At 36.0% G+C, this 13,857-nt stretch overlaps 1 protein-coding gene across 15 annotated transcripts in view; it reads left to right on the top strand.

The window, feature by feature from the left end:
* PHF20L1 (PHD finger protein 20 like 1) overlaps window positions 1-13,857 on the top strand; it is a 61,503-nt gene that overhangs the window by 21,468 nt on the left and 26,178 nt on the right. For all 15 annotated transcript variants that reach the window (XM_055703722.1, XM_055703723.1, XM_055703720.1 and 12 more), the window contains 4 exons: window positions 1,216-1,298; window positions 5,077-5,329; window positions 7,364-7,549; window positions 7,758-7,964. In XM_055703722.1, coding sequence (XP_055559697.1) covers window positions 1,216-1,298; window positions 5,077-5,329; window positions 7,364-7,549; window positions 7,758-7,964 — 729 coding nt within the window. The remainder of the gene's footprint in view (window positions 1-1,215; window positions 1,299-5,076; window positions 5,330-7,363; window positions 7,550-7,757; window positions 7,965-13,857) is intronic.

The following is a 13,857-nucleotide window of genomic DNA, read 5'->3' on the forward strand; positions in this document are numbered from 1 at the left end:
AAAATCCATTAGTTTACACCTCTTTTCAGAACACCATGTCTATAACAAAGTTTATTTAAAACAACTACTTTCCAGTAAACTGAAGCATAACTTAATCTAACATAAAGAGTAAATGAAACAAAGCACCTAGTGTTTATTGTGGAATGCTGAAATGTGATAGGTCTCTATCAAAATACCACACTTTTTTTTTTTTTTTTTTGGTGCCTGTTTTTTTTAATGTCCCGAGTGCTTTCTGAGAGGCTAGGCTTCACTAATTGATAATTCCTTGGGCATTGTGCACTGGAAATTAGTTTTGAGCATATCTAATTTTTCATGGAACAGAATAGGACTCTTCTGTGGATTTGTCAGCTCAAGTTATTTTTGATGATTTAAACTCTTCACCCCCAATATTGACATTCCCAGGGATTATAATAGAAACTGCTGTTCAGATTTGTGTTTTTCAGGTTTTATCAGTTCTGCTTTGTTTTATGGCATAGAACTCTTTCTTTCTCTGCATACTTAGGTAATTAAAGTTACTGTGTGAAGTAGAACTGAAGCTATTGCTATATGCTTAGCTAACAGGAAAGCCTTTTCATTTATGTGGCCTTGTCTTTTACAGATTATTTTTTTTTACATTACTGATATTGTATATGAGTTCATGAATGAAGTGATACATTCTGATATATTTGCTCCCAATGTATTCTTGTTATTGAGGTAATTTGGGAGCTCCACTGCTGGGAATATTCATTTGGAAATTAAATCCCTTGTCCTAGTTTATCTAAGAAGGGTTTTCATCTGTTAGAATTAAGAAGTAGTAATACAAGTTCTCATGGGAATTTCTTAAAAAACTGGAAAGGGGAGAGAGAGAAAAGTTTTTTGTCAATTTTGATCTCAAAATTTTCTTCAGTATTATAGGCTTGGTTTTAAAGGCCAAGTGCGTGGGCTTCAGAAAGGTGGTGAGGCATTATTTTACAACTGATAATTTGATTTCATGATGTTAGTGGAAATGCTAGAGAAGTATCTGTTGTGGAAGGACATGATCATGGAAACATCCTTTAACTTTTTGATTGTTCTAATTTAAAGTGTTTAGCTTTGTGTGGAGCTGTTTCAGAGAGCATTATGTTGTAGATATAAGCAGTTCATATTTCTTGTCTCACTGTTTTGTGGGGTTTTTTTTCCACAAATTCTTGTTGCAAGCTGCTTCTAACTAAAAATATCTGCAACTTTTCTCCTAAGGTTTATTGGCATCCAAAGCTGTTGTTGCGGATGGTGCTGAAAAAAAGGAAGGCAACAAAGAAACAGCTCCAGTCCTGGAGCAGGTATGAAATGGTAGAGTTTGATTCTTTTGCAAAGTTCCCACTGGAGTGTGCCATGGAGATGTAGTAACTACAGCATTAAAATTTGCCCCTTCAGATATAACAGGGAACGGATAATTGATCTTATGTTTACAATTCTGGCAGAGCCAGAAGTACGGAATTTAATTGTCTTTAAACACAGTGTTGACTTGAATTTCAGTAATGAGCTTTTGTGTTGGAAAATTAACAGAAAACAAGAAAAATGAAATCTCCCTGCAACAAATGTGAGGAGACCAGTGTCCCCAGGTCCAGTTTCATAGCTGGAACCATGACTGGCTTAGAAAAAAGACCCTTACACAAATTTAATTTGTGTTTGAAACAGGGTTTTTGACATCACATAGAACTTCTTTTAAAAGAAGTTTCTTTTATATTGTAAGAATTTGGTGTTGTAGGCTTGTATGTGTTTTATGAACCGCTCAATGAGCCATACATTTTGCAAGGGTGTGTATTTTAATAAATACAAAAAAGAAACTTTTAAATAATGTTAAGGGTCTGATTTTTAAGCCTGCATATTTGCAGGACCTGAAGGCTGCCATTTTGTCTTTGGCTTATTCTGTTGTGTTCAGGCATTGCTTGACTCCAAGTTGTGCATTATCTTGCATATTAAAAGGGCTGAATGCCTAAGCATGGTAAAGCAAGCTAAGGATGAACAGTAGTCTCGATTCAGGACATCTTTGTTTTCCAATGATTTAAATCAGAGCCTTAATGTACTTTTAATACAGCTTTTTTGTATTCATTTTCATTCTTCTTTAACAGCAGTGTTTGAATGAAATAGCCTTGCTGCCCGTAATTCTTAAAAGAGCACTTCTGTTCTTAAGCCCCGGCACACTCTATGAGCAGTCCCTACCCCAAACTTTTATTTGATATTTTGATTGTACTGGTTCTTTAGAGCTGATACATAATTGCATTGCTGTGGTTTTTCCATTGACAGTGCACTGGATGTTCAATGGAACGTAGTTTTCTGTTCTTAATGCTGTCACTGTAACGGCTAACTGAGCCACTATGGTGTCAATGCATTGACCGATATTTTGCATAAAGGTTTACAATGTATTGACATGACATTCCATTTCTCAAATTTTTGCATATTAAAGATGCTATGATTTTATTGCTACTGTGTGTGATATTTTCAATGTGCAAAAAAATGTGAAATGGCTTACAGCATGTTGTTTTTGGAAGAATCATTACAATGTAAATCTTACCATGCAGAATCCCATTATGGTGAATGGGACTTTGTGGTTTACATAGACTGTGTATGCAACAGTATAAACTACAGTGCATATTTACTAAAACCTTTTTGTTACTTCTTAGACTTAGTAACTCGGCTGTTTCTGTTTTATTGATAGATAGAAAAAAAGATGTCTCTGTCATTGTTTACATGCTAATGGTCTGAAAAACCTCATTTTTGGAAACACTAGTTAAGCTCATTTATAGAGGCATCTAAAATCCCAAATTGCCCTATTCCTTTGCTTTTAACTAAAACCAGAAACCTTACACATTTACATGATTAACTCTGGGGAGGAAAAATTTTGAGCTTAAAGCTTTTTTCACCGAGTTCCTGCCCAAACTCAATTTTAAATGGCCGAGTTAAAAACCTCCCTAAAAGGTTTTCCAATAGCAAAGCTGACATCCCTTAGAGGTTTTGTCTGCTACTGCTATAAAATTGAATGAGTAAAGTATCTTGTAGGTTTTTTTAATAATGTAATACAAGACATGGTAGAAGTATTCAGGCCAATAGCCGAAAACTGACTTTGTTGATGGAAGTTTATTTTGTTTATATTTATATATTTTTAGTTTACAGTTGTCTTAAACCCAAAACCTCAGATGATTAGTTACAGATACAGTAGTTTATTTAACTGTATTAGGGTATGTCATGTTATATTTCCTTTTGACCGAGACCTGATTAGATGAATAACATTAATTCATTAAGGTTTTTAATGTTAATTTGTCCTGTTAAGAGGTTAAGCACCTTATCAAAATATTAATTTAATTTTTTTAATCTTGTTTAAATAACTTTGTAATTTGAAAGTAATGGATGCTGTAGTAATGTCTTTCACATCTGTGAAGATGAACAATAAAATTGTTTATTTACAAGTTACGACTCTAATTAATTTCTGGTAATACCTCTCATAACCAGCATAGGTATACTCTACAGTTCATGGAATATTTAAATGAATAAACTGCACTTAGTACATGTGTAATTGAGTTGTTCAAGGTAGAACTGATGTCTGCTGAATGGGATGTTTTGCACCGGATCTTTACGTGATACTTCCAGCAAGCTATTCATGTAGCATTCAGGGGTGCCCTTTTACAAACATAGAATGTGCACTTGTGGTTTTTTGGTTTGCTTTTTTTGTCCCCCTCCATTGGAACATGGAAAGTTTCAGTGGAAAATAAAATTGCAATTTATAACAAACCCCAGTAATATATTCAAATAATCAGAGATGTTATGTTTTTAGTTTGGATAACACCTTCTAGAAATACATTTCTACCTAGCTATGGTTTTATTAGGTGGTACTATGCTGTGTGATGTAACCGGGACAAGAAAGGGGACAGGTTTAAGAAATTATGTTCAGATATTGTAGTTTCCCATTATTGGGCAAGTTGTAACACATGCACAGTTTATTCAGTAAAGCAGGAACAACTAACTAACTTCCAGTTAAAAATCTTAAATGCTAATGTCTGTCAATGCATGCAAATTCTATAAAAATAATACTTCAGTATGTGTGTTAAGAAGGATGAAAATTGATGAAATTGGAAAGCTGCATTATATGTTGAATTTTCTTTTTTTCCTCAGAAACTGTTTTAACTCTATCTGCTCATTTTTCCCCAACAGTTAGCAATCTATTTAACCCTGTGGTGCTAGAAGTTGTGATTTCTTCATGTGTTTGCACAAACTTATAATGTGGTGAAATCCAGACTCCCAGCACTGAAAGGGGTTGTGTGAGAGTGTGTTCAGTATTTGGAAACTTTTTCTTGTTGTCAGGCATTCTTAAAGGAGCATTATCAACTCTTTCAGGTTCTGCTCTAAAAATGAAATTAATGTTAAACAAAGTTTTCCTGAGGCACTTCCCCACCCCCACCCCCACCCACCCCCCCCCCATGGTCAAGGAAATGACTGTGAAGGGAAGGTTGTGGCAGTGCTTTTTTTTAGAACTGCAATCCTCCGAACACGAGTTGCTTGCTCACAGCAGTGCAAAAGCCTGTCAAGAGTTTGAGAAGCATCTGGATGATGCTCTTAGTCATACAGTTTAGTTTTAGGTAGTCCTGTGAGGAGCAGGCAGTTGGACTTTACGATCCTTATGGGTCCCTTCCAACTTGATATACTCTGATTTTGTATGTCAGTGTATATATTCTAGCTTGTAGCAACTGTTCTCCAAGTTGTACTTTGAGACAGCGCTGACAGTCCTGATCTACTGAAGATGAAAGAGACAGAAACTAAAAGGACTTTGGTGAATCTTTACAGTGGTATAGAGGAAAAATGTTTTGTTTTCAGGCTCTTCGCAGGTTTTTCAAATAGTAAGAAATTAGGGTGTTCTGAATACTGAAAATAATTGGTAGTGCTCCTTTAAAAAAGAAAAGTTTAATGTGATACATTTTAAGTAGTTTTTATTTGTACTGAAAATAATGTTGCTTTAAAATGTGTTTTGAATACTAAAGTTGCTTTTAAAAAGATCAAAATAGAATACAAGAACTACAGCGAAGAAACTGAAATAAAAGTTTCAATTTTTTATTATTTATTCAGGAGATTTCACCTAAACCACAAAGTCAGAAAAAAAATGAAGCTGATATTAGCAGTTCTGCCAACATTCAGAAACCTGCACTGTTATCCTCAACTTTGTCTTCAGGAAAGGCTCGCAGCAAGAAATGCAAACAAGAATCTGGAGATTCTTCTGGGTGTATAAAGCCCCCTAAATCACCACTTTCCCCAGAATTAATACAAGTCGAGGATTTGACGCTGGTCTCTCAGCTTCCTTCTTCTGTGATAAATAAAACTAGTGAGCACAGACATTTTAAAAAAAATACCGTAATTACTTATAAGAGATATACAGAGATTTTTTTGGTTGTAAATGGCTATTGCTTTTAAAAATGAATCTGCTTTAAATAAAAGGTCCAAGTGGGAGAATTAGGGGTAGCTCAGTATTTTAAAAGTCAAGTCACATAATAAGGCATATGACTTACTCTACCAGAAATAATACGTTTAAATAATACCTTTATATTTATAGAGTCGTGGCTTTTCATGGTTGGCTTTCCCTCCAGCTTAAATCTCCACATTAGTATTAACAGTGATACAGGAAAAAAATCAAACCTCCCTTCTGAAGAGGCCTGATTCATTAAAAAGATGCACACCTTGGTTGTGGACCTTTCCTTCTCTGAGAAATTCTGTCTTCAGCAGGCTGATGTGCTGTACCTGTAGGCTGTGGCATTTTTCACCTTACATGATATTTCTCCAAGTACGATGTGAAAGAGAAGATGGGTTCAAGATCTGTGGTGGGGACATAGAAAAACATTTGGTTTCTTTGTCTCAGAAAAATACCATAGGTGTTGACCTCCTTAATGTGTAACTGATTTGCAAAGTACCAAAATATCGGTTATCAGAAGAACAGGGAAGGGTTTATGCTGCATCCTTGGTTATGCTATTTTTTGTGAACGTTATAAAATATTTCTAGATTTTTTTCTTGAGATTACAGTAGGTTTTTAGTGTTGCTTAGGGTCAGGCTCCTTGTTGCCTGAAGAACGTTAAATGCTGAGGCTGAGAGTTAAAATAAACACAGGTTCCACTAAGTCAAAAGGAGCATGTTGTTTCACGTTTAGAATAGTGATTGAGGATGGAAGATTAAACCTGGATTGTGTGTTCCCCTTAACCTCGATTTGATATTTTCCCTTAGGCAATAAGTTTCTTCTAATCTTTTCACACAGATAACTTTGAATGGGAGAGGGAGAGGTGCAAATTCAGTCATCTGTATTTGTTCAGGACACATAGGTACAGATTGTATTTTGCCCCCACAAAATATTAGCGGTCATCTATGTTGTAATACGCTTTCTCCCCCCCACCCCTAAAACAATGGTAAGTAGTTTTCCTTGAGCATGTTTGTATTTTGGATTGTTAGATTTCTCTCTAGCAATATTTTTAGGAAGTAGCTTATTTAGAAATTGATTACTTAATAGCTTAAGATCTTGTTAGTGCCGTCTTTTAATCTTCAGTTTCTGAGTGTTTGCCACCTCTAATGGAAATTTTAATTTTTCTTTGTCTCTATTTTTAAATCTTGACATCTTTAACTAAAAAACTTTAAAGAAAAGGAGAGAACAGTGATTTACAGTGTGATAATTACTTAAATTTTGTTTTTCTAAGGCAGAAAGTTGTGAAACTGGGTGATATTTGAGAGCTGTAGAGGAGTGCAGGTGTTTTGTTTTTAATGAATCAGGCCTGTGTTAACCTGTATCAATTCCCACCCCCCCCACCCCCCTGCTTTTTTTTTTTAAAGTGTAATGTTCTTGAACCTTCTTACTGCACCATGTATTGTCAGCGTGCGTTTGAATGATGGGGTATTGATATCAGGTTAGCAGAAGACAGGAGATGGGATATAAAATTTGCCACTGCTTTTGATTATCTTTTTTAAGTTGTATATTAACACTATCCATGAGTTTTTAGGTCTTTAACTGTGATCATTTGTTCTGTTTACCGTTAAATCCTATTGCCCCCTTCCATTATAAGTAGCCTACTCTCATGGGTTATATGGGGGGGTTGCTTACTGTAAATACACTGTTTGCGTAAAACAACAGCCTTTATCAGTGGGGAAGTAGGTGCCCTGATAATGTATAATACGCAAAAAGAGAATCATGTCTTGAGCATAACTCTTTTTTGCTCCTGGTAATCACAGTTTTTATTTAATTACCTTCACCAGTTTTGCTGTAATTACCAGCTTTGCAAATAAGAGCTATTTAAAGCACTCCCTGTCTTTAGAGCTCAAATACTGCGGTAAGATTATGGTATATCTCTGCTTCATGAACATTGAAAGATCTCTTTTTAGGTCCATCACAGCCAGTGAATTCCCCTAGATCCTACAAACATAGCCAACGGAGAAGAAGATCACAGCGTTTAGCCACTTGCTCCTTGCCTGATGATTCTGTAGAAAAAGTTTCTTCTCCCTCTTCAGTTACTGATGGAAAAGTGTTCTCCATCAGTGGTCAAAACCAACAGTCATCAAAATTGGAGGGTAATGTATCTTAATCTAATAAAGAACTGCCCAAGAGAAATTGAATCATAAAAATTAGACCTTTCACGGTTTTCATCTAGTGGGATATTTTGACTTATTGTAGCTAAAGCTGTATGCTGTTTCTTTGTTATGTAAACGCTACAATCCAAACTGTTGTTTGTTGGACCTATGTATCTTTTTTTAATATTACATTTTTTCTTTTATGTAGTACCTGATGTTGCTCATATGTCACTTGAGAAGCGTGGACCATGTCTCCCTCTTGATTTAAGCCGTAGTTCGGAAGTCACAGCACCATTATCCACAGAATCCACTTTCCGTAATGAATATCCCAGTAAAGACAAGGAAGATATTCAGATGATTACATATCTTTCTTCCAAAGCAGTAACTGATGGAAGAGTAGCTACAACAGCGTCAGGTAAAGAGATTCAGTATACAACCAGTTAGGTTTATAGTTGTAGGGTTAAAACATGTATGTATTCAGTCACACAGGAAGAGAGGGGATGCTCTTTTTTTTTTTTTTTTTTTTTTTTTTTTTTTTAATCCTTTCTTCACACTCAAAAACCTGCTGCTTTTCCTGGGGTCCTTCCATCTGCATATTCTTCATCTTCCACTGGCTTTGAGCTGCATTAGCATTTTTTCTAACACACTTTAAGGAGGATCTGAGAGTGTGGAGTACAAAAAGCAGTGTTTCAAAATATTTATATTGTGAAAACTTGTAAAAATAATTTATGAACTTGTTACTAACATATATGTACTAAATCTAGATGTACTCATTTTTCTTGTGGCTTCAGCTTCAAAACGGTACCGTTTTCAAGGGCAGTCAGCATTCCTCTACCTTTGCTTCTGTTTGCAGTGGAAATACTGTCATTTGCTTGCTACAAAAACATTACTTGAAACTATTTCTGAAAAATCCTCTAAAACTTACATAGACTTGGTTCACCCTCACAGAGTTAGCACAGAGCCCAGTGCTGGAACTCTGTGCTGCCTCTCACTTAGTAACAGTTTACTGGCTACTGTTGTTTGAGTAAATCGCTTGGATAGAGGCAATTCAGAGATTTGGGGAAGGGTTGACATAGTGGTTTGCACACCCTAAAGATGGGTAGTTTTCATTCAGTGTATGTTAACTGTCCATAATTTTTTCACAAATAAGTCTTTTCTTATGGGGGTGAGTATCATACCATTTTTCATTGGCTTTCAGAGAAGATTTCTCTCACAGACCTTTTTTTGTTGGTGGTGGTTTTTTGTTTGTTTTCTTTTAAATGAGAAAATTCTTCAATAAAGTAAGAGGAGGAAAAAATAAAGCTATTGTACTCTGGGGAAGCTTTTGGTAAATGTGATCAATAGAGGACAACATGACCTTAAAGTATATAATTATGACACTCCAACTGGTACTTAGTCCTGTGTGGAAGAAAAACCATAATGAAACCACCAACTTTTCATTAAGATGATAGAATAGCTGCAGTGCTCAGTAGGTCAGTGAAGCATTTGCTTACTATGTACAGCCCCTTCTTGAGTGTCTCCCCACACACGCTCCCACTGAAGTTGTAAGGTGATTGCTTCGTTGAGTTGTACAATAGCTATTTAACCTGCTGTAGCAAAAGCTAGGTAGGATTCTTGGATCAGTATTGCATAGATTAAAGTAGATGATTATAATTGTTCTTAAAAAAGGTACCTCTTAGACTAGTTTGTTAAAAGTGCTACAGCAATTTCTAATGAGCTGCCACTTAAGCTTTTGAAAATTACTTAATTTCTCAAGTGAAACCATGTGACAGTCTTCATTTGTGTTTGATACATTGCATAGCAGTAGAATAGCAGATTCCTGGAAAATTACTTACGTAAAAATCCTTTTATTTCAAGTCTTCTGCCACTAAGAAGTGCTTTTGGGAGATACATATTTGCCCACTCATAGAACAAGATCGTAACAGCTTCAGCTTCTGTCTGTTTCTTGTTTGTTAGAACTCATTTCAGTTACTAGGAATGTAACTTCTGGCTTTTCTGATATATTTCTCGGATCATTTAATGTATAGTTGGTAATGCTAACAGGTATTTATTTTGTTGCCTGCTTCCGTCCCAGGACTGACTTGGAGTCTAAGTGAGCTGGTTCAAAACCCAGCATCCATGAGTGGACTTCCAGCTGTTGATTTGTTGAGCTGGGTCTTGGCCAGAGTTGAGTCTAGTTAAAGAAATATGTTTCATTTATTAGCCACCTTTATGTCTCACAAATACTTGACCTCTCCACACATTTTGTGTCAGGGGGAGCCATTCCCTGACAAAATTGTCTGGTATTACTACTTGAGTCCAGAAGATGGGAGCACTTGCAACCTGTGCTAGAGGGTATAGTTTATACTGTTTTTAAAGCTTAATGGAGCTTTTTTTGGATGTACATAATTTTAAGAGTTACAAGCTCTCAAGGAACTGATTTGCCAGCTACATTTTTGTCTTCTGGGTTTTTTCCTTCTGGACAGATCTGTGTTTTGTTCCTAATTTTCATGTATTAGAGTTTTCTTCCATGCTATCCAACAGAATTCTTGTCATGAGCTTTCATACTGACTTTTTGTCCAAATGTTCTGTTTTCAGAAGTATACAGTCCAGCATCCACTTGAACAGTGTAAGCTTTGTGGGCATAAAGACAGATCTAAATAGTTTGATATCTTTAATTCAGAGATCTCATAGAAAGTTTTTGGACCTAGCTGCCTCTGTCAGTAGTATCTCTAGGACTCTGTAACTGAAGACACCTAAGTCCTATAGATGATCCTTAGATGATATTTCAGGTCCATTCCAACTCAAACCATTCTGTGGTTATGTGAAGTTCATATATCTTTTGTGTTCATCTCAAGCTTCTAACTGAAACTTCTGCTGTTTTCCCTGCTTTAGAAGGCATCTTTTGCTTTTGAAATAGCACAGTTCTCAGGTCATGTTATTAAGCACACATAATTACACCGAATTCTCCCATGCTTCAGGAGAATTAATAGAATCCACTCTATCACTACTTCTCCTTTTCTAATTAATCTATTTAAACAATAGTAAGCTACTATATAGAGGGGAGGCACCCAAAGCTTTCCTTTCTCATTCTTGTAGATGCTTGAAATTATTGAGAAAAGTTAATTTGCATTATGCAGGAGCCATCTGCCTGCCTAAGTGTAATTTCATATATTGTGTTTTTTAGTGTGTGTATTGTGACTCTATACATTGCCATTTGAGAACTATGGTGTAAAATCCAGACTATTCTGTAACTGCTTTTTTGAGTCTGAAAGGACTTAAAATCTAAATCCTTTTATGATATTTCTGCTGCTTAGTTTTTATTGATGCAGTTTGGACAGATCTGGTGTTCTAGATTTTGACAACACTATGGAATTTGCTAAGTGCACTTAAATTTGACCTGCTATCTTGTAATCTTTGAAGTAGAAAACTGTAGATAGTTTAAAAAATTATGGAGGTAATGGAAGTATTTAGCCTGAAACAGCTTATTACGATCACCAGCCCTTTTGTAAAAGAACTGTACTGGTTTAGACCCAAAGATGCAGTTTGTGGATTTGGAAGTTTAGACTTCTGATGGAGGCTCTCAGCTGAGTCAATTGAAAAAATAATTTTATGTTGTTGAAAATGATGCATTTTAATGACTTCTTTATTCAAAAGATGCTAATTTGGCGTTTTTCATAGGGGAGGGGTGAGGTGCACTGAAGTGCAGAAGCACAAACGGCAACTCATACTATTAACACATAGTTCTCAAAAATCATTGCTCAAAATGAACAACTTCTCATTTTGTAAAGGCAACACCAAAGCACTGTGATCCATTCCTTCAGTCCACAGGCTACATGGGAGTACTGTTCCCGTTAGTAGACGCTGGTACACTACCAGTTAATTACTGAACAGAGGTACTGCTTTGCCTGTACTGTTGTATGGTCCTACTTGTGATCACCTGATACTGTACACACTTAAGTAAGAATTCTCCTTGCTTTCATTTGTCAGACTGCTTAAAATGTAGATAACTGACCTTTTTGTCACTTAGCCTGTCATAGACTTTAAATTCACAGTCAGTAATTTAAATTCACAGTTCAGATCTATCTGTAGTTGTAATTTTCTTTAAATCTGCGATCATTTTTCTTGGTTTCTGTAACTCTACTCCATTTGTATTATTTTGTTAGATACTGAGCAAACAATTTCAGCAAACAGTCTGGGTTTTAATATTTAGGTAAAGAAAATACTGTTACATGTAGTAATATAACAATATTATCATTAGCTATTATTTCCTGTTCTGTTCAGTCTAGATGATTTTGCTTGGTAGTGCAACATTACATTAACTATATGGGACGAATATGCACTTACACTAAAAGAAAAAAGCATACTTTTACGTAATTGTGTTGGCAAGATTTACTGAAGCAGGAACAAGAAATGGATGATGTACAAAATTTTCAGAGAATGAGACAGGTCACTTTTTAATAAACTCTTGCCAGTGTTACTGTTTGCCCTGCTTTTAAGAGATATCTGTGTTCTAGCGAACTAAAGCTCTTGTTACTTTGGAGCTGTTTGTTTTATTCCAAACATCTACTGACAGGTTTAGTCCCTAATTTGAGTGTCTGCCGTTCACATCTCTGCCCTGAAGTTCCCAGCTGATTCTTGGGTAGTTAGCTGAAGGCAAGCAAGAACCTTCCATGTCCTTATCCTTCCTAAAGAGATTGTTTTGCTCAGGATCTGATATTAATTTTTAATATGTATTGAAAGTGCATTTAGATGTAAAATTCATCCTATGCACTGGGAATTCAGAACAGAAAATTAATTATGATAGAACCATGAATTACGCTGGTCATGTTATGATGTAAATTGTATATTAATGCAGATGAGGCTATTTCTGTGATTAGGAAGGTTGAACCACGGAAATCCATGGAATAGAATATCACGCAACAAAATAAGTTGCTTCACATTGGTACAGTTTATTTTCATTTGCTGAACTGAAATAAGCAGTGCCACTAAAACCCCATCTGTGCCACTCTAGCATCCTGTTCTGTGCCAGTGCTGCCGTGAGGGGCGGTTTGGGTCACTTTACCGTGGCAGAGCAGGAGAGGTAGTATTGGAAATATGTCATGAACCAGACTGGAAACTGCTGTGGCTTGTATTGTATTTGTTTTTAATCTGAAATCAAGTCTTCTGGTGATAAAATTGATCTTAGAACAGTGACATATTCAGTAGTTTATCAAGTCTAATCTCTAGGCATCTTTCTGTCTGCTGAGTGTTAATCGCAGACCTCCCACGTTTCACTGTGTGGGAGGTGGCTGACTAGACTCTTCAACAGGAATAAAATTGCATTTAAAACTAACAGTTAATAAAATAGATGGTAATATTTCCATAAAGGAAATTTCTTATAAACTAGTATTTTTCTTGCTGTATTTGGTACTTGCCCTTCAGACTGTGATTGTCTAATTCAGTGATTACTTGTAAGGTGTAGTGATGGCATAGCTGAAAACTAGACTTTGCAAACCATAACACTTTATTTAGGATTTGAGAATTTAGGATTCTCAATCTAGAATGATTTCTCATTAATAACAGTAAAAGCCAAGAGTAACACTGCAGTGTATGCAGGCATAATATAATTTCTTTTTTCAGGTTACTATAGAAAAACAGTCTAGAGAGCTCTGTCACTGAGATGGGTATCTGTGTGACTAGGGCAGATTTCTGCCAATCTTAAGGGTTCTCTCAAACAGTTAAGTTACTGGTTGATTACCTTGCCAGATGTGCTTCTGTTGAAAATTATTGATACCGAAGTTTGTGTTGTGGCTGTCAACATTGGAGCACGTTTGTATGTCTGAGGTCAGGATTTTCTTCTGAATAATGAAGCTTAAATACTAATTAATCTAATATTGAGGCTAGATTTCTCTTGAGATTGTTTGGAGGGGGTATTCTCACATCTTTTCATCAAAATGGCAGTGACCTAACCAAGTTACGTGCATTTGGGTGATCCTTTTGTGCTCTTTTTAGAAACAAGACAAGATGTTGATAGCATAATGATGTGGAGAAGTGTCGCTTTTCTCTTTTACTGAGGTGCTAAAATATACTCATTGCTCCACAGATGGCAAAGCAGTTCAGTCCTGTAACACAGACAAATGTTAATTAGGAAACCCAAGAAAAGAGTCATTTGGGTAGTGTTTTGTGTTGATGATCAGTATCCCAGCAAGCTAAGTCCACTTGAAATACAGACAAAGGTGAGAGCCTGGATAGTAGATCAGTCTTGAAAGGATGATGGTCTTAGGTGAGGTAGTTGATTTGAGGTAGTGGAAAGGCTCAGGTGGCTTCAGCTGTGCTCATGCAGATTG

Source organism: Falco cherrug, chromosome 3, assembly GCF_023634085.1.
Source record: "Falco cherrug isolate bFalChe1 chromosome 3, bFalChe1.pri, whole genome shotgun sequence".
NCBI classification, from domain to species: Eukaryota; Metazoa; Chordata; class Aves; order Falconiformes; family Falconidae; genus Falco; species Falco cherrug.